The following is a 19821-nucleotide window of genomic DNA, read 5'->3' as shown; positions in this document are numbered from 1 at the left end:
GGTTTGTGGCGGGCCAGAGAGAGGCGTCTCTGGTCTCCTTCCAAATCCGTGAACGGCTTTCAATTCAAAACGTCACTGATGGAAAGCAGGCCTCTGTAAGGGTGCCTGCGAGCAGGGCCTTCTGTGGGTATGCCTAGGCTTGGCTTAAATTGGCTTTAAAACTCTGCTTGGACAGAAATCGGCTCTTAGGATCTGTGTAATTTAAAATGGGATGGCGAGGGGTGCGAGTAAGTCTCCCCCTGAGGGAAGAGGGGGGAGCATGATTGTGTGTGTGCAGGGCAGAGAGGAGGAGTACAAATCTGCTGCTGCTTGGTGTTCGGGGGGGAAAGGTGTACGTCTGGGGGCACACCTCAGTGCTCAGCTCTTCTTTTCGACTGAGAATTGCATGTGATAGCAGTTTAATATTAATCTGAGTTAGAGATCTAAGTGTACGATGTGGCAGGAATTGCCTGGGGAAGGGCTAAGGTCACTGTGGTTGGTGTGATGAAACAGCTCTATTTTGTCCACCTGTGTGTCTCTGTAGATTACTTGAGGCTACTTTAAAAGCAATGGCAGTAAGGTTTCCTCTCTAACAGATGAAAGTGGATTTAGAGAATTTTTTGATGCAAATTATGATGATCTGACTAGGCTTGTATTGGGATAACCACATGGTCTTGGAAAAATCTTAATGTTGATGACTTCTAATACAAAAAGCTGGGGAGAAAATTATACTGATAAAATGAGACCATTTAAATACAGAGTTTCCTTAAACTAAATTCAGGTGATTTGGACTTCTAGCCATGTAAACAGGGGCTTTGTATGTAAAATTCAAGGTTGTTAATCTTCCTTACAGCAGAAACCATCTCAATGTTTTTTCAGAATGAAGTTGCAGGTCCTTAAGAGGACCTTCAGACCTCACTCTTGTATGTGTAGAAGGCAGCTTATAAAATGTTTTGTATCAGTTCAAGGTTACGTGAATGGTCTTGTGCTTTGTCTGGTTGGCCCAACTATTTACTGAAAATTTGCCAGTGCCTTGGTATTCTATGCAAGCTGCATGTGTAACATGGTTTCATGTGGTGTCATAGCATTTAAGACTTGCTGTTGTATCTATTTTTTTAATTATTGTTTTCATTCATTTAGCTAGATGTAGTATGACTTTATTCTAAGATGTCTCTTAAGTCTTCCAGTTGGTTAACACATTTGTCCACTCTTGTTTTTAGTGGAATTCGGTAGAAGGGAATACAAGAGAAACATTCAAGCTCTTAGGTTCCTAACCTATGTTTAGAGATGTGGAATAACAAGACTTAAGGTAGTAGGATAGAACAGATTAACTACTGATTTCCCCACAAGCTTGCCAGTGCGTAGGCAGTGTGGGAACTCTGATGGAACAACTACCTCTCTGTCTAGATTGGACAACAAACCTCTCATGCTCTCAGTGTCTGCGAGAGTGACAAAGATGTAACTTGCTTGTGAAACAAATAAAATGTTAACACTTTCACTGTCTAAACAAATACTGATGTTTCTCCAGTGTCTTGTCCCTGTCCAGACAGCTATTTGGGAGCTGTAATTACTTTTGTATCTTTCTCATCTTCACAATGAAGAAAGTAACTACATCTTCCAAATAGCTGTGAAAGAGCTGATAGTTCCTATCACCTGATAGTAGGTGATCTATGCAGCTTCCAAATAGCTGTCTAATGGCATTTGAATCTTTTTCCTTTAAGGGAGCTCCAAGTGTTGCCAGCTAACCATGGGCTGGTGTACACTGACTAAGATTCCCAAAAATACTTGAGAGCACTCTCTAGAGACTGTGCTTTGCAGGCACTGGTATTGGCTTAAGTTCTGTCTTTCCCTCTTCAAAGTGAGGAGCTAGATTTTTGTCAAGAACAAAAAGTAACAGCTGTTTAGGTGAACAGAATCTTTGGACTTGTAAATCTAAGAAAAATCCTGTTCTGAAATGGGAGGGAAGCTGGACACCAAGTGCAGCTCTTAACTTCTGCTTCTAGCCCTGAAGTTGGACTAAATATCTGACAGTTGCACTGATGTGCAAAATGCCTGCTGGCATTCTGAATTTCAGTCTTAATTTTGGCTTTGTTGGACTCATTTATCTCTTTGTAATAATACCATAAGGGCCTGATGTTTTTAGTTTGCCTACAGCCCTTCCAGATTATGAGTAGTGTTGAAACATGGTGTGTGTGTTTTTTCTGAAAGATTTTGTACAGATAAGGAATCTGCATTATAGATGTTGCTGAAAAATGAAAATGTAGTTGTGTGCTAACTGTGCTCAGGTGGATGCACAGCGTGTGATTTCAAGGTAATAAAATAACCTAAACTTCAGGGGGATACTTATGTAAGTTTAGACTGTCTACCTTTGGATGCTTAATCTTCTTATATCAGGTCTTATTTCTTGGGTATTTGTACCTACAGTGTCTGCAGCGCTAAATAATGCATCATTCTCTTACAAGTTTATTATGTTACTGATTTGGGAGTGATGCTTGTCTTGCCTGTCCGTTTTTACCAGTCTGTTACAGGCTTCAAAAAAGTCTTACTTGATAACAATTTTCAATACTTACAACTCTAGTTGATTGTGAGTGAACAAACAGCTCACATTGCCAGTCTGTCTTTAATAGTTAAAAGGTTGGTTGCCACTTCTCTGTTGGTTAGGCATATTTTTTGGCACTTTGTTATCTATTAAACTTCTTCATCTGTGTGTTAATTGCTTCTGTGCCACATAGGACTTTGAATATAAGAATTACTTTCTATGTGACTTTTAAGAAATCAGCATATTTTAAGCAGACTTCTTAAAGTCTGTAAAGCTTTTCATAAAAAAAAAAGCATACTACTTGTAGCAGCAATTGTAAAATATTTTAAGGGGCAAAAGTGCTTCTTAATGCTTTGACTTTAGTCTCTGTGAAACTGTAATATTGAGTGACTTTTTGAAAGTGAAATGTTCTTTATTCACACAAATATAAAGTGAATTTTCAAAACCCGATAGTATAAGAAAATGAATTATCCTGCAGTTCCTGATAGCTCTCCAGAATTTTGTTTCAGGGCAGCTTCTTGTTGTAGGCTCTGTATTTTGCATATAGAGGTCCTAGTGCAGATGGCAGGAAAAAGAGTTTTAAAGAAAATAACCCTTTTCGATGGCTGACAACTTGCCAGTAGATGTATGTGCTTTTCTAGAAACTTGCTCAGTTGGATTGTTTTATAACATATATGAAATTGTACAGCAAACAGCTTTTTAGCTTATCTTCTAGACACCAGAGAAGAGACAAGAAATCTATAGATTGAAAGCTGAACTGAAGTACTTGGTTAAGATAGCCCAGTTAATTAGCACTTAGTTAATGTGGCCCACTGAGAAAATAATAAGGCATGGCTATGCTGTAAAATAGATTGTGGTGGTAGTGGAGCTGGAAAGCTCTGAATCCTGTGGTTTGGTGAAGTGCCATCCAGACTTAGGAGTTCAGGTCAGGAAGAGTCCTTGTCACTGCTTGGATGAAGTGCCTCATGAACTAAAACCCAACAAGATCCTCATGTGTTATAAGCATATGGACTCCTGCAAGAAATACTTATTCTTAAATAATATGTTAAATCTTTTTTTGTGTGTGTACTGCAGAGCTGCTGAAGTGATTTGGCTTATGCAAGATGGTGCTTTATAAACTCTCCAGCTGTCTTAGCTGACAGATCATTAAGAGTCTGTTTTCGTTTTTTTGAGAATAGCTCTATGTTTCTGGTGATGAAGTACTTTTAAGTTGTTTGTCACTCAACCTGTTCTGTTGCAACAACAGTATTATCTGCTATTTACCCTGAAAACTAGGAAAGCTTACTTTTCTCCTTTCTTTCGGAGGTGGTAGTGTAGAAATACTTTCTATTACAATATTAAGTGTACTAGTGGTAACCCCCCTCCACTGTAAAATCAGGAAGTCATCTACTCTTGGGTTGTTGAAATGGGCCTACACAGAGGCAAAAGCTGCTTTTGCCACAGGCTTGGAGGACAAGACAGTTCTTCATTTCCCTCGCTACTTTAGATAACTGTCTTACCTTTTCAGTGTCACCTTAAAAGTTGGACAAAAGGAGGAAGGATTCCTTCAGTTTGTTCTCCAAATGTTTCCATATATGTTCTGTTCCAAGGTAATGTTCCTTTCTCCTCAGGCTATATTTTTTTCCTTAAATAAAACCCAACAGATGTATTAAACAAAGGTCTATCTCTTCTCATAGAACTTAATGTATTAATTCTTCTTTGTACTGGACAGCAAGAGTGTCCAGAGGCTGAAGCCTCTTGAAGTCTGACTTCAGTAGCTTTGCTTCGCATCACTGAATTGGGCCTGGTGCATCAGGTTACGGATAAGCGAGTGGGGTTAAAAAAGGCTGGTTCATGAAATTCATCATATGATGATCACCCTTTTGACTGGATGGTAGATAATGGAGTGCATTACCTGTGTATGTGGGAGGGGCATGCACATGAATTAAATGACCACGTGGGTATGTATAGAGTTATTTGTTCTCTGTGAGAACAGCCACACAGTGAAACAAACTTCACATAGGGTGAGCTGGGCACCTACAGCTTGTTTTAGTGCTATGTCAGTAATATAGCTTTCAGTGTGTAGGCTAAAGCTACTGCATTGCTCCTCTGAGGTGTAGGTTCTCATTTATATTGTGTATATTTTAAAGTAGGACTTGAGTTACTTCTGTAGACAGTCCATGACTCTTCTTTATTTGTATTCTTAGATTACTTATCTCTCTGAAGAAATTTGAAGGCAAGGTATCTTGATTTGCTCAACTATTTCTCTTGTGAGGCTATGGCCACTCATCTAATATGGACAGTTTCTGGCCTGAAAAAACGCTAAGAGCTTGCTGCTTAGAGCTATAATAAGCATTAAGTCTTGCATCACTTGCTACTATTTGCAGGAGAGTGATTTAAGGAAAACACAATTAGCATGAGATTAATCTGAGGAGGATGTGTAAAACGAAACTAGTGTTCTACCCGCGGCCTCTCTGTCTTAGCTTTCTTGTGGTCATACCATGGAACTCTTGAGGGGCTGGGTTTTTTGTTGGTGTTTTTTTTTGGTTGGTTGGTTTTTACACTTGTTTGAATTTGTGTATGTTTGGCTGAGAAAAGAGGAGAGTAGGTAAAGATGATAATTAATAGATGAGAGGTAGTAAAGAGCTAGAACCTTTCATGTGACATCCAATCTCTCCATTAGAGACATTGGAAAATGTAACTTCTGCTGAATTTGAAATCCTTTGGATAAAGGCTGCCCATCAGGACTGGTAAGAGGAAGTTAAGGACTATTGCAGAGACTATTACATATCTGCATCAATTAATGATCTCATAGGATATTTTTTTAAGGTCCCTGAAATAGTAGTTTAGAAGTGATAGTTAAACTAGGAGACTTTGGATAAGTCTCAAACTGTTCCTCTATTATTTGCATGTCAGCTAAGGTAGAAGAGAGTCCACAGTGACTTGTACTAAATCAGTGCAAATACTGCTTTACCCTGTTGAAGGGAGTGTGACTGTACAGTGTGAAAATACTGTTCAAGGAAATGACTACTTAAATGCTGCTCAGTCAAGGAAGGAGGAAGAGCTGCTTTATGTAGTAGCCTAACCTTGCACTTCTGGTTTTGCTATCTTCTTAGCTTAAAGCTTCTCTTTTGTCAACTAAACTGCCAAATAGATGTTCTGTATGTCATAAGATCACTCAAATGAGATTCCAGTAAACTTTCAGTTCATTTGGGGAAAGATCTGGTCTTAAGCTAGATGCTATTACCTAGTTACTCATCAAACTCTTTCATAGTTTGAGCTGTACTGCTTTTCTTAACTTGTGGTGCCTAGTTAGAAAGAAAAAAAAATCCACGGTAGACACCTAAAATTATTAAACTTGTATTAAATTGCTGCAATTAGAGTGTCTGAATTGTGATAGGATTTGGAAGCTGCTGTGTGCTCTTTCACATTTATTTCCCTTCCCTTATGAGGGCAAGGAGTTAATGATTACTAGATTACAGTAAAGCCTGTGACTCCCTGCTGTTTCATGAGAAGTGTTGTTACAGGGGCAAATCTCTAGCAGCATACTGGATGAAGAAGTCAGTTCTGTGGATAGCAGTTCACTTACTGTGCAAAATATTAGAAAATGTACACTACAGGGTTCTTAAATATGATCAGTAGGTCACTGATCTCTTTGTCTGTAGTAATGGATATCTAATCACAACAGGATATTCCAAGGAACAACAATCTTCAACTGCCTTTGTGCCATTCATGATCTTCAACATGATAGACAGGCAGTTCTTTCCTCTGATCAAACATATCTTGTGAAAGGACAGCATGCACTCATGTTTTTGTTCATAACAGGATGTTAATACATCATTAAGCAAAAAGCTTCTTGTTCTGCAGCCTTGAACTGGTCAACTTCTGAACAAAACTGAAGCCATATTAGTGTCTTGTGAAGGTACAGTATTTTACAGTAGTTTCTTTGGATTAGTTGCACAGTGAGTTTGTAAACAGTAGGACCACTATCCTCCTTCAGACATACTCAGGTGGACCTGGAACTTAGACCTTGATTGTAGTACTCTAGATAGTTTAGCCAAATAAAGGAATTTACACAGACAAACTTGCATAATGTGAGGGCAGGCGTACAGCAAACAGACCGCTAATGTACTGCTATGTAACCTGCCTCCCTTTTGGCCCTCTTGCCTGCTGTGCTGAATAACCAGCTGAGAGATTAGGGAGAGGTGGAGGATGGATTTGGTGTTTTACTTCATGGAGCTAATGATCTGCATAGCAAATGGCTAATCTATACTCTAGAGCTGTAACATGAGTATCTGCCCTGCTGGCAGGTAAAAGTAGTGGTTTAATTTACTGATACGAGATGTAAATACTATAAAAGGTCTTTCACAAAGGCAAACATAGATGCACTGATTACTTTTACATGAATATTTTCCTATAAGTATTTGCACCATTTTTATTGTAGAGATGCTTGTGTTTGTTTTGATTTGGGCCCCTTCTTTCAACCAGTTTCTTTCTCTGTCCCCTGACAGCAGGGTTTAAGAATGCAGAGTAGTCTTAGCATCATGCTTGTAAGCTGGTCTAGCAATAGGAAAGGCAAGTGGGTAATTTGATTGCTTTATGCCAACTAAAGTGTGTTTGGACGGTGAATGTGGTGAACTTGCTCTCTACCTGATCATGTATTCTGCTGGCATTATCACTTGTAGTAAAGCTGGTATGACTTACCCTTTGGTTATTAAATAAACCAATTTTGCTTTTGGCTGTTTAGCTCCCTAACTGACCTCCAGCAGTACCAATTTTGCTTTTGGCTGTTTAGCTCCCTAACTGACCTCCAGCAGTACCAAGTAGTAGCAGTAATGTGTATGCCAGGAGGAGAGCAGTGCTAAGGAACAGTCTGGAGTTGTTGTCTTTTCAGAAGTATAGTCTTGAATCAAACTGATTACAAAACTGTATCAACGTATTTTGCTGAAGGGAAGCTAGTAGCGGTTTGGCTGTGGTGTCTCTCCCACCTAACTCACCAATCAGTTTAGATGCTCTTAATGTAGAGGCTAATGAGAACATAACAAAACAGAAAAATTCTTATGTTTGGAAAACAATGACTTGCAGGGCTCAAGGAAAACATCTAACATCTTTAAAATTGAGAATTTATCTTTTGTTGTAAGAACTTTGTTCTTCCGAAGTAGATGTTCCTAGCCACTACGGAGTTCAGAGGAGAAACTGCTACTCTTAGCCTTGGCAGTATTTGTATCACTGCTCTCCTAAACAGAAAACTGGAGTTGTCTTGTCTTCAAGGCCTGTTCGATAATTGAATGTGAACAGAGAGGCATGTTCTCTTAGACAAATGGTAGTGCCACAAATAGTAACTGACATTACTGCTTGCCTTCAAGAAGCATGACCGAATGCTGGCAAGCTTTTTCTTCTGCTAATAGAGCCTCCTACCCAACATGCTTTATAGTTCTTCACACTAATAATGGCATATCTATAATCATAGGATTGTCAGATGGCTCCAGGGCAAGTAAGGCTAAGAGGTAACGCAATGCAACAGTTCTAACCTGTGCATAAATTCAAAATAAATGAGTTATTGGGTGGGCTCAATTACACCGGCTGCTGGCCATAAGCAGATTGGAGGCAGATGAGTACTGGGAACATCTAAACTTTTGTAAAGCAATTTTTTTGCTTTAAATGTTGTCAATACACCTGTCTCTCAAGAACTTGCTGCAGAAATCTACTCTGCTCAGTATTTTTGTAGGCACTTGTATAGAACAAGTACTTCTCTGTTCCTTTGGGAAATAAATGTGTAGACTTGGTCAGAAATATACTGGACTCTAAATGGTTTGTATGAAAGCTAAGAACTTGTAGCAGTTCTAGTTAATCAGCACGGATGTGCTTTGTGCCTCAAACTTGGCTTAGGAAGTCTACGGTTAGTATAGCAACAAGTTAATCCTGATGGAGCAGGTCACTGTCTAAGCCAGCCACAAGCAGCCCACTAATTCCAACCTTGAAGCACTCACTCAGTCTTGCAGCCCTGCTGCCAAGTTAGTATTAAGGTATGTCAGATGTTCTCCTCAAATGAATGGACTTAACAAATCCCTTTCCTGTAACTTCTGTTTTCTCATTCTTCTGTAGATTGTAATGCAAAACTCCAAACTGAGATATGGAGGTGTTATTTATGCAGTACTGAAGCTCTGACTGTAGCTTGGATTACTGGGAGACTTAAGAATAGTAATTGGTTCTCTGAAGAGCTGGATAACTTTTGATGTTCACTAGTCCATCTTTGTTAAACAAGATGGTAATTAAAGATAATAGTGCACTGCAGACTAAATTTATCTTGCCTGATGAAGGCAGTAGGCAGCACAGTGGAGTCTGAAGCCTGGCAAACTGCCAAATATTAAGTAATTGCTCATAAGCACCTTGGACAATGTTGTGGCTGGGTGTCTTGTTTGCTTGGGGTACTCATCTTGGAGAAGACTAACAGCAGTCATATACTAGGGCTGTGAGGCTATAAACAGTATATGTCTTTTCTGCAAAATAGCCAGCCAAGACTTACTGGCTTGCAATCATGTCTTTTAATAACTTGTTATGGATATTTAATCATAGTTTTGCTAAACTGGAAAAAGCCTGAATAAATGAAAGTGAGAAGGATGTAGTCTGAACTGATGTGGAACGTAATCTTGTGCTCTGACTTAAATACTGTCCTACCCATCATTTTGTATACATGACATGACCTTTATTAAGCCTCTCCAAGTTGAATAGCTTGGCTGCAGCACGTTTTGTGGCATACAGCTCTGATGATTTCTTGAAACTGTGAGCTGTGTAATAGCCTGGAAATGAGGCGGAGCAATTGCCTTTGCAAGCTTTGGAATGTAAGCCTCTAGTTCTGCAGCACAGCACTCCTTCAGCTGTCATCAGTAGTGGTCTGGTCTTCCTTTTTAACCATCCTTAAGGTTACTTAAGTATTTCTAGTGACGGTAAAAATCAAATACGCATGTAGAAATTCTTCAGTGAGTGTTACCATGGCTGAGTAATGTGATGAAAACTTCTCAGTTAATCAAACACATTTTCTTTAACAGCCCCTGCTGCTGCCTGCCCCTCCCCTCCCCCTGCTTAGTGGGACAGAAGATCTAGCTAAAAATTGGTTTTTGATACTTCCCCCCCCACCCCGTACATGGAACAAACTGAAACTACCTGTGGCTGTGAGGTTTTGTTTTGCTTTGTCATCTTCTAATGTAAACAATAACAAGTTTGAATAAGGTTACCATGCAATATAACTGCTGGAGTTCAGGAAACTTGTTTTTAGATACTTCAGCTTTGTTTTAACTGATGAGTTATCCTAAGCATTATTATGTGGCTGTCCTCAGTGACATTTAACACCCAATGTGCTAGTGCTGCTCTCTAAAACTGCAGTTTCAGGCATGTATAGACTGTAATCAGTAATAAGGAGACAACTTAATCATTCAACTTGATTTCCAATGTATGGAGTTAAGCTTTTATCCCTAGCTAGTTGCTATGCTATTTATGTTTAGTCAAGGTCTAGATGAGATTATATACTGTATTCAAAATAGAACAGCCTGAAGGAATTATTCAAAACAGGCTTTGTTCATATGCTATGCAAGTTTTTAACTTTGAGAGAATAAACCTTCAGATGTAAATTTGCTGTTTAATATGGGTGTTACTGTCAACTCACTGCTACAGCTGTGTACACAGGGGATGGGATTTTGATTTTTTGTGTTGCTGAGGCTGCAATCTATTTCTAGAAAAGGTGCTGACTTCACAAATTCCTGAAGTATTTTAGTCAGGCTTCCCTTAATGCTCTGTTGCTTGCTTAGGGCACAAAGAACACAGTTTCTAGCAGTAACTGATAATCTGCAAGCATAATGGGTAGATAATGCTGCTTGAAATGTTTGCTGAGAGGTTTTGGTGATATAAGAAAAATGACAGCTTTGATTTTATCTTGGGTTAAGAAAAACTGGCTGAGATACACTTACTCTTGTTTTCCCCTTCCTCCCCCATTTTTAATGTCAGTGATTATTGCCACGCTTGTTGAGGTTAGAGAAACAATTGCTAATAATTCAAAGTATATATTGCAATGTGCTTTCCTTACAAACAGACCCTAAAGATTTAGAGCAAGGACCTAGCTTCCAAACTTGGGTAACTAAATATCCTACTCAGGTTAGCAATATCCCAGACTGAGGTCAATGTTCTCTGTCCCGTTATTCCAAATGAAGTACAAAATCTCCAGACTTGGTGGTAACATTTTAATGAGATGTGTTCTTCACTTGGTAAAAGGGAAAAGAAATTAATAGTTTTAGAAATTAAAATTTTCATCTGGAGCAGATGAATTACTGTAAATAAGGGAAATGTTTTCAAGTCTTTAAAAAGACTGCTAATGTGGTAGCTTAGCAAAATTGGGAGTGCTGTTTATTTACATAAACACTTGCACCCTTTTGGCATATGTTACTGTGGCCCTCTGTTTGTAGAGTATGGACCCAGGAGCAAAAGACTTGCTTCAGTCTAGTAGTGAATTCCTAATGCTGGCAAGTAACTTAGACATGAACACTTGAGTATCTTTGCCATGTGCACAGGACAAATAATCTAATCCAATTAAGACAAATCTAAAATCTATAGTAGAAGACACTCAAGCCTTAGATTTTACGAGCTGCTGCTTATTTATACAGTAAATAGTGTTACTGCTTTAAAACCAGCTTACTTTAGGTTGGTAAGTTAAATTAGAAGAAAACTTACAACATGTTGCATGATATATTAGTGAAAACTGGTTAAATCTTGTGATCCCAACAGATGCATCTTAAACTGAAGGAAGTACTCTCTGATTTCTAGCCTTGTCGTTCCAGAAGCTAACTGGAGTTTCTAGGTCAAATTAAAACTGTGGACATACCTCCTGCTTTATCTGAAAACCAAGATGCGTACAGATAGCAACTACAATTTATGTTTCAGAACAGGTATCGTGAATTCTTGACCACTGAAAATGCTTAATTTCTTAAAAGCAGTAAGTGGATGAGTAGGTACAAGTAGTTTTTCAGGGTTGGGTATGGTGGAAGTTGGGTGGTTTTTTGCCATGTGGAGTGCCTGCCAAGGCACCCTGCACTTCAGTCTTTTGAGCACTGCCCGTTATAAAACAGTGTTGTAGAATGGAAAAATTCCATTTTAAGCAAATCTGTAGGCATTTTGTTAAAAGGACAAGGCAAACCAAAGTAGTTGCTTCTATTTTGGGCCTAACTTGTTTCCATTTGTACAGTGTGCTAGTCTTGCTATGTGTCTTTACTCTTGTGGCCATTATTATAGGCATATTAATATAAACCAGTTTTCTGCATCTTATGCAAGAGTTGGTTTTGGAAGTGCATGCCTTCAGTTTCTTTTTTTGAGTCTAAATCAAGAAATTAAAAAATTTGGATTAATTTGTATTTGGCGTGGGATTCCCTTATACTTTAAACACTTTGCTATTAATCTGTCCTGAGGCACTTGTTTCCTTGAGTTAATCACCTTTCATCTGGCCTGCTGTCAGATCATCTTTGGAATGGTAAAGGAGTGATTAACAGTCACTGGGTGACACAGGAGGCTTGGACATACAAATGTAGTAGGATGTTTAAATGCTGTGAGTTGTTGCTTTGCTTATGTGGAAGAAAGGGGTGAGATCGGAGGTGCTTCAGAATGCTGGTCCTGATCTGCTCTTCAAGCCTTGTCACGTACCATCCTTGCACTGACATAGCTGTAGTCATGATGGGAGTGGTGTTGGGGAAAGTGGAGTGTGAAAGCAGGGCATCTGATCCCCACTAGTCATACGGTTGGACCATTTTCAAGCAGGGCCAGGAAACTTTTATTCATAACCTTGTAGCCAAATATACATGATGAAGAGTAAAGGAAGCTGTCTTTTTCTGCTGCTAGTTGATGTTTTGGAAACTGCTTGAAAGTTTGAGTAGGTACAGGTCTGAATTTCCAACACAACTAGATGGCCAGTTCTGCATTGCTGAAGTCGACTTCGTTTGCTTCTCTCAAACTTCAAGCAACTGAATATAATGCCTGAGTTGGATATTTTACCCTACCACGCTCACTCATGTAGGAGATAATGGATCCAGATCTCTATAGAATCTCAATCACCAAAAACTAAAATGCTAAAGAGTAATAAGCAGCTTTGGTTTGGACAATGCAAGTACCACTTGAATTATCAAGCTTGCATTATCAGAATTTAAACTGCACCTTATTTCTCTGAATATCTAACTTGAATTGGCACTAGAAATCCTAATACCTATTCTTGGAATCAAAAGTTGATATGAAATATAAACTGTGCTGAGAAGCCCAAGGTGGTAAAGTCACCTAATAAAATCTGAATTTTAAATATTTCTGTTTTTTCAAGAGACTTTCATGGGGCGTATTTAAAGTCTGAACTTACACACATATCCTATCTGTCTGAGGTCTTTGGGCAACTTACAAGTTTACTGCTTTTCCTCTTCAGTGTCTGTTAAGAATGTTTTTAAAGCTATTGAACTGAATGACCTTTCAGTAGAGAAGCAGGCTTATACTTAAGGTGAGGAATAACACAAGCTGTTTGTTTTATAAGATTGTGCTTAGGACACTCTTTCCTTCAGAGCACTGTCAACCTAGTAATAAAATGGGAAGTAAAATTCAGTTTTCTCTTGCCAGTTTAAGGAACAGAAAAACTGAAGCGTTTGTGAAAGTCAGCAATAAAGGCATCTCAGATTAGACGGTATCAGTCGCATACAATTAAAGTCTGCAAAGCTTCTTGAAACAGGGAGTTCCTTTTAGCTTCTCAAATTCCCATATAAAGCAGTGCTTAAGTTACCTCTGTGATGTTTGCCTTCATCAGTCCTAGTACTGGAAAGGGAGAGTAATAATTTCTCCTGACGTTTGTATGTTCATACAGCACGGTTGAGTGGAAAGAAGCTTAGGGTGGCAGAGGGCGGTCCAAAGCACTGTATCCTCATGTGTGTTCTTTTGATTTCAGGCAAAAGTAAAGAAGCGGAGATAAAGAGGATAAATAAAGAACTAGCAAACATTCGGTCAAAATTTAAAGGTAAGCGACTTGATCATACTAAACTATACATATTTCCTCATATGACATTCTTCTATGGGTTTTTGTTTTGTTTTTACATGTTGAGACTTTTTTGTCAACTGCTGATGCAAGCAAAATGCTAGAGCAGGCTGTTAGAATAACTATTGAAAATGTTCTTCTAACTACAGAACTTCCTGACAGTTCTGTGATTCTTGGCCATAATAGAAGAAAACTCCCTCCTATATCAAAGAATTGAGCTACTGTTCACAAACTTTTTCTAATACTTTGCCTCTTAACCATATGACTACTCAGCCTTGTTTTCTTCCAGAAGGCCATGAACTAGTTTGAAGAAACATGTGGATGTAACTATTTTTAGTAAAACAAATCTGTTTAAAATTCTCTTCCCTCCCTCTGCCCTGACCTGCTCCCTCCCCCCCCCCCTCACTCCAGCCCCTTTAGGAAGTAATGGGTTAGGCTGTCTTCTAGCAGAATTAAGATAAAAATGTGTAGTTGGTGAAGCCATACATCTTGACCACTCCCATAGGCAACAGCAATACAAATTATTCATATGAAACAAGAGATATGCAGTGATTAATTCTATCCTCATGTGTTCCAAGAGGCAGTAATTTACTTTTAAACAACACATGGTAAAATTCATGTTGTAACTGTATTCAAGTTGTGTATGTGGCTTCAAATTTTAAAGATTCTGAGGAGTAGTTGAGATGCTTTTGAATGGAGTTCTACCAATAGTGGCTGTGGCAAACATTCTGTTTAAATAGATAGAGGGCTGTGTGTGTAGCTAGATAAGGCATTGTGGTGTGGAGGTCATATGTGGCTTTAGAATTTGCTGTATTCGGATTAAACCCATTCACCTTAATTATCTATTCTGACTTAGACTAGTGTATCTATTTGGAATACTCAGTGCATTAACAAAGCCTGAAATAACTTTCCTGAACTTCATAGGTATCTGTTGCTACTTTTTAAGTGGTATGTCTCTTAAAGGCATATGAAGACCTGCAAAAACTTGAGTGTCAACAACAGCTTAGAAGGGAAAAGTTGACCATAGTGCAAGACACTCAAAAGTTAAGAAATTTTTCTAAATGAGAAGCCATCACATGCCTCTGTGCTAACATTTTTCTCTTAAAAATTTCAGCATACTTTATCCAAATTGGTAACTTCAGTCGTAGGGTAACTGAGGAAATTTTAATGGCTATTTTTCTACGGTAAATAGAAAAAGGAACTTCATTTAGTCACCTCTCTAAGCTGTCACATTGTTTTTCATTGCAAAGTTTCCATCTAACACTGATGTTGGTCTGATTTTTGCCAGAAGTAGCAGGCTTTGCATAGTCTGTCCTACAGACTATTCTCCATCACCCAATCCAAGTCTAAAACTTGTGTCCATTTTCCAGACAATGACCAGTAGATATTGCCTTCATGTACTAAGTATGCATGCACACTGAGCAACTAGCACATAGTTCAAGGGTCTGCTAGAAACCTGCATACAAGAGTAACAGCCATTTTTCTTAGTTCCAGCTGTATGATCAAAGTGGATCATCTTATTGCCTAGTAAATTTAAGCATAAAATTGCAACTTTCAAATAAAGCAGTTTAACCTCCAAGCAAGATCTATACTAGACAAATTAAGTATATCTTTCAGATAAAGAGACTGAGTTTAATTAAAAACTGTTTAAGAAGTTTCTGTACACTTAAGAAGTTAGTTGAAGTTTCATGTTACTTTATCTTTCAACTAATTTCACTGAGTTGATTAATCTGGAAGATACAGCCACAAAGACTGCTTGTTTTCTCTTGGTCCACATTTGTAAGACTACTTGCTGTCAAATACCAGCATTATTGGTTATCAGCTGTTGCTGAAATTCATTTCAGCATTTAAATTCTTTACTTAATTGTTTAGATGGGACAGGTTTTTCTAGAAAGCAGCATGTCACTTTCCCTATAGATACATTAACAGTTACTCCACCTATGCCCTTCTGTCATCAAGAACAACTAGAGATTAATGCGTAGCTGGAAACCTTGCTGCAGTCACACTAACACAGAAATCTAGTTCTTTCAGCAACTTCAGGCTACACCACCTTTTTTATCTTGATTTGGTTGATGGGCAAGCTTTTAGTTTGTTTGCAAAACCTAATCAATTTTTTACTAATGAAACTGGAAGCTTTCATGAGACTAAGTCTTCAGTTTGCAATGAAGGTCTGAAAACTTCAAAAAGCATAAAAAATGTTGTCGAAGCTCCTGTAGAACTGTAGAACTCGCTGCCTACTGTATGTTCCAGTGTGCTTGAAGCATGAAGGAGGTTCTGTCAGACCTGCTCACCTCACTGCTAGAGTTAAACATGCTGTTGTAAAGGAATGCAATAAGGAATTGCAGAAAAGTTCATAATGGTTATTAAGGCTGTTTAAGTACTGACTTGCAGGGATATAGTCTAGTTCTTACTGTTTGGCTATAGTCAAATCCTATTAAGTAATCCTCTTTAGATAGGAACAGTTAGTATCTCACTTGCTGCTTACTAGGCCAAGTACTTATGTTTGCACCTGATGTGAAAAGCTTTAATCTACGAGCTGAAATGGGGAAGCTAGATTCAAACTTCTATTCCACATGAAGGCTAAGCATTCTAGAAAAAATGATGGCTTACATGTTTTGAGTAACACAGGTTAAACTCCATTTGGGTCCATCCGCACCCACTAACCTGCCTACTTCTGTAAACTTGTGAGTGTGAAAGAAGCAAATCTGTGAATTGTTTGGGTACCACAGCAATCAATGCAGCCTTTAAAATTAATGCTAATAATAATAATTATGCCTTCTGAGTGCACTTACTGGTAAAGTGTGATAAATCCTATGTGGGGATCACAGAATGAACACTGACACACAATTCAGTATTTTGTCAATGTCAGTCATCCTGAGTCTTGCCCTGTGAAGAGTCTATGAATGTGTATTCAGAAGGTTGCTAATACCATGTCTAGTAAAAGGCTGCCTAACACATGATAGAGCTAGTCTTCACTGTTCTTTTCTGAATGTCTTTATAAGAGCAGCAGTATAAGCCATATTAATAACTTCAAGAAAACTTGGCAGTAATGAAGCTCTAAGTGAACTGAATTCTGTCAGAGAATGCTATTCTGGTTAATATAGGTAGTTTGGTAGCTGTGTTGTATCACTGAGTAATCATAGGTTAAAGAGCTGCTGATGGCACAGTTCATAAAACACTGTTCAGTTCTGTTCCTCAGTTTTGCGAGGTATTTTGTGGCTTAAGTACAAAAATAGTTAAAAGTATGTGCACAGTAAATTCTTCTCTGGTTAATCATGATGCGGGGGAGAAATGATCATAGGAACCTCTGGCTGTGTAGAACCACGAATCAGGCAATGATCAGAGAATAGAGGTGCTTTCAGCAAAGTAGTCCAATAACTTTAGCCTTTGTACCTTGGATAGCATCCTTTAAGCACAGTTTTAATAGTTTTGAATAAATAGCAGTGTGCTCATTCAGTAGCTTGAGTGAAAGATGACTAAACCTTCCCATAAGCATGGCAACTGTATTACTGAATTTGTATGGATTTTAGGTGAAAAATCTTACTTAACTGAAGACAATAACTTGATGTAGCCTGAATGAAAACTAGACATAAATGTCACAATTTGGAAGCTGAGTTTGGACAACTTGTTGTATAACTGCTTGAGGCCTTGAGAGTGTGAGGAGGTGATAGCTGTGTATCTTTCTGCTGCAGTTGTTCTACATGGGCTTTGTGCTGCATGGTTCTTCCTTGCAGAAGGGCTGTATAAAAATAAAGACCTTCATAATGCATTTTATTCTTGGTTTAAGTGGAGATAATTCAGTTGAACCCAGTTTCTTTTTATGTAGCTCTGACTTCTAAAAATGTTTTTAAATAGTTTGGATTTAGACAAATGTGTGACTGTGAACTTAAGATGGAGTCCCTTGCTAAATAATTATGGGGAGTACTGGTGCCCTGGGTTAACTACCTGGCTGACGATGCAGCTGTTGGACTGGCTGCATTGCTGTAACCAGGGAAAGGTCTGACTGTAAGAAGCAAGGCTGACAGTAGTGCCTCTTGACACAGATATGTTCTTGCTTGAGACTAGCATAAGAGACTGGTACACCACAAGTATTCTGTCCTTCCTCTGGACCTTTACTCTTGTCAGCATACTCTGTTGCAGTATCTAGACCCCCACCCCATGTAACTTGCAAGATATATTCTTACACTGTTACAGACAGAGGCTAAGTATTTTTACTTTTGTTCTATCATGCAAGTAGCTGGCAAGCCTGTTACCCACCTTATGTTTGGGTAACCTGCTATTTAAAATACCCTTGTACTTAACAGGCTGGGATGAGGCTGCACATCTCTGGAAAAGCCATACTTTGTTGAACGGATGGAATGGGTTCTGGGTTCTGATCTGGCTTCTGTGCTCCAAGTTCAGAAGGAATCTAGAATCTCTGTACTTAAGGTGACTTTGTCTCTCGTTTCAGCATGAGGAAGCTCCATTGCTGAGGTCAGCGTGTCCTTGACGGTTGCTTTAAATGCTTCTGCATTAACTGAGATAAGATGCATGTAGTAGAGAGAAACTACACCAGTGTAATAAAGCAGAAGTTGTAGGAATTAAGTATCGAGTGGCGAAATAGTATTCCTTTTGTTTTATGTGTTCTGACTGTAAGCTGATTTTGCTCCCATGCTTGAGCCAAACTAGAAGTCTGGCTGTCAGAGTAGTAATTGCTTTGTTAATGAATGAAAAAATATCCAGTTTATTAATTTGTTGCATCATTTTGATCTCAGAGCAGAATTTTGTGTACTAATGTGTCGTGGTTTAATTTCAGTCGGCAACTAAGCACCACGCAGCCGCTCACTCACTCCCCCCCACCCGGTGGGATGGGGGAGAGAATTGGAAGAGCACAAGTTAGAAAAACTCGTGGGTTGAGATAAAAACAGTTTAATAATTGAAATAAAATGATAATAATAATATGATAATAATAATAATACACAAAACAAGTGATGCACAGTACAATTGCTCACCACCCGCCGACCGATGCCCAGCCAGTCCCCAAGCAGCGGCCCCCCCCCCCGACCAGCTTTCCCCAGTTTATGTACTGAGCATGACGTCACATGGTATGGGATGTCCCTTTGGCCAGTTTGGCTGTGCCCCCCTCCCAGCTTCTTGTGCACCTCCAGCCTTCTCAGTCGGTAGAGCATGGGAAGCTGAAAAGTCCTTGACTAGAGTAAGCATTACCTAGCAACAACTAAAACATCGGTGCATTATCAACTTTGTTCTCATCCTAAATCCAAAACACTGTACCAGCTACTAGGAAGGAAATTAATTCTATCCCTGCCGAAACCAGGACAATATCCACCCCTTATTCTATACCATCTGCGTCATGCTCAAGTCTCATATTTTCCAGTACATTTTCATTAATCACCACCCCTTTTTTTTTATATATATATATATACACACACACACAGAGATATCATTCCCTTCGTCTGTGGGCCATCCCTCTAAAATGTTCGGTGAGTTCATTTAGTCCATGACTTTGGGCTCCATCTGTCATAATAATCTTTCAGGGTAGGAAAAAATGGAGACGGTATGTGGTGTTGGATTGTTTCATGTTGAAGTCAGTTCTGGTACCATCATCACTGTGCTTTGCTTGGTTTCACTGAAGTTATTCTTCATTAGTCTGGGTGATTCTTATTGTAATAACATTAGTATGGCATATAATATTATTAGTATATCTGTGTATTATTAGTATAATTATTATAACTATAATTAGTACTTAACATCACATAATTCAGATCATTGGCTGTTCTCACCCAAAATCAAATCCCCTTGAGGTACACATCGGACTTCCCCATCCTTCCGCATTATCCACCAAGTGCACCCAGGTCCTTGAGCAAAAGCAATCCCACGGATGGGTCTGCCTCTGCCCGAGGCAGGAATAACCCAGACTGTCTTCCCCAGCATATTTTTTTATGTGCACTACAGGGACTTTATTCCCATCTATAGTACGTAAAAGTTCTGACTGGGCAGGGCCTGCTCGATTGGCAGATCCCCGAGTGTTGACTAACCAGGTGGCCTTTGCTAAATGCGTATCCCAATGTTTGAACGTCCCGCCACCCATTGCTCTCAGTGTAGTCTTTAACAGTCCATGGTATCGTTCAATTTTCCCAGAGGCTGGTGCATGATAGGGGATGTGATACACCCACTCAATGCCGTGCTCTTTGGCCCAGGTGTCTATGAGGTTGTTTCGGAAATGAGTCCCGTTGTCTGGCTCAATTCTTTCTGGGGTGCCATGTCGCCATAGGACTTGCTT

At 39.0% G+C, this 19821-nt stretch overlaps 1 protein-coding gene across 7 annotated transcripts in view; it reads left to right on the top strand.

Annotated features, from left to right (window-relative positions):
• AP2A2 (adaptor related protein complex 2 subunit alpha 2) overlaps positions 1 to 19821 on the top strand; it is a 57009-nt gene that overhangs the window by 599 nt on the left and 36589 nt on the right. For all 7 annotated transcript variants that reach the window (XM_076344237.1, XM_076344235.1, XM_076344236.1 and 4 more), the window contains exon 2: positions 13455 to 13523. In XM_076344237.1, coding sequence (XP_076200352.1) covers positions 13455 to 13523 — 69 coding nt within the window. The remainder of the gene's footprint in view (positions 1 to 13454; positions 13524 to 19821) is intronic.

The sequence above is a fragment of the Aptenodytes patagonicus genome, chromosome 7 (genome assembly GCF_965638725.1).
Source record: "Aptenodytes patagonicus chromosome 7, bAptPat1.pri.cur, whole genome shotgun sequence".
In the NCBI taxonomy this organism is placed as follows: domain Eukaryota; kingdom Metazoa; phylum Chordata; class Aves; order Sphenisciformes; family Spheniscidae; genus Aptenodytes; species Aptenodytes patagonicus.
The sequence above is the reverse complement of the archived record's forward strand: the minus strand, read 5'-3'. Positions and strand labels throughout refer to the sequence as shown.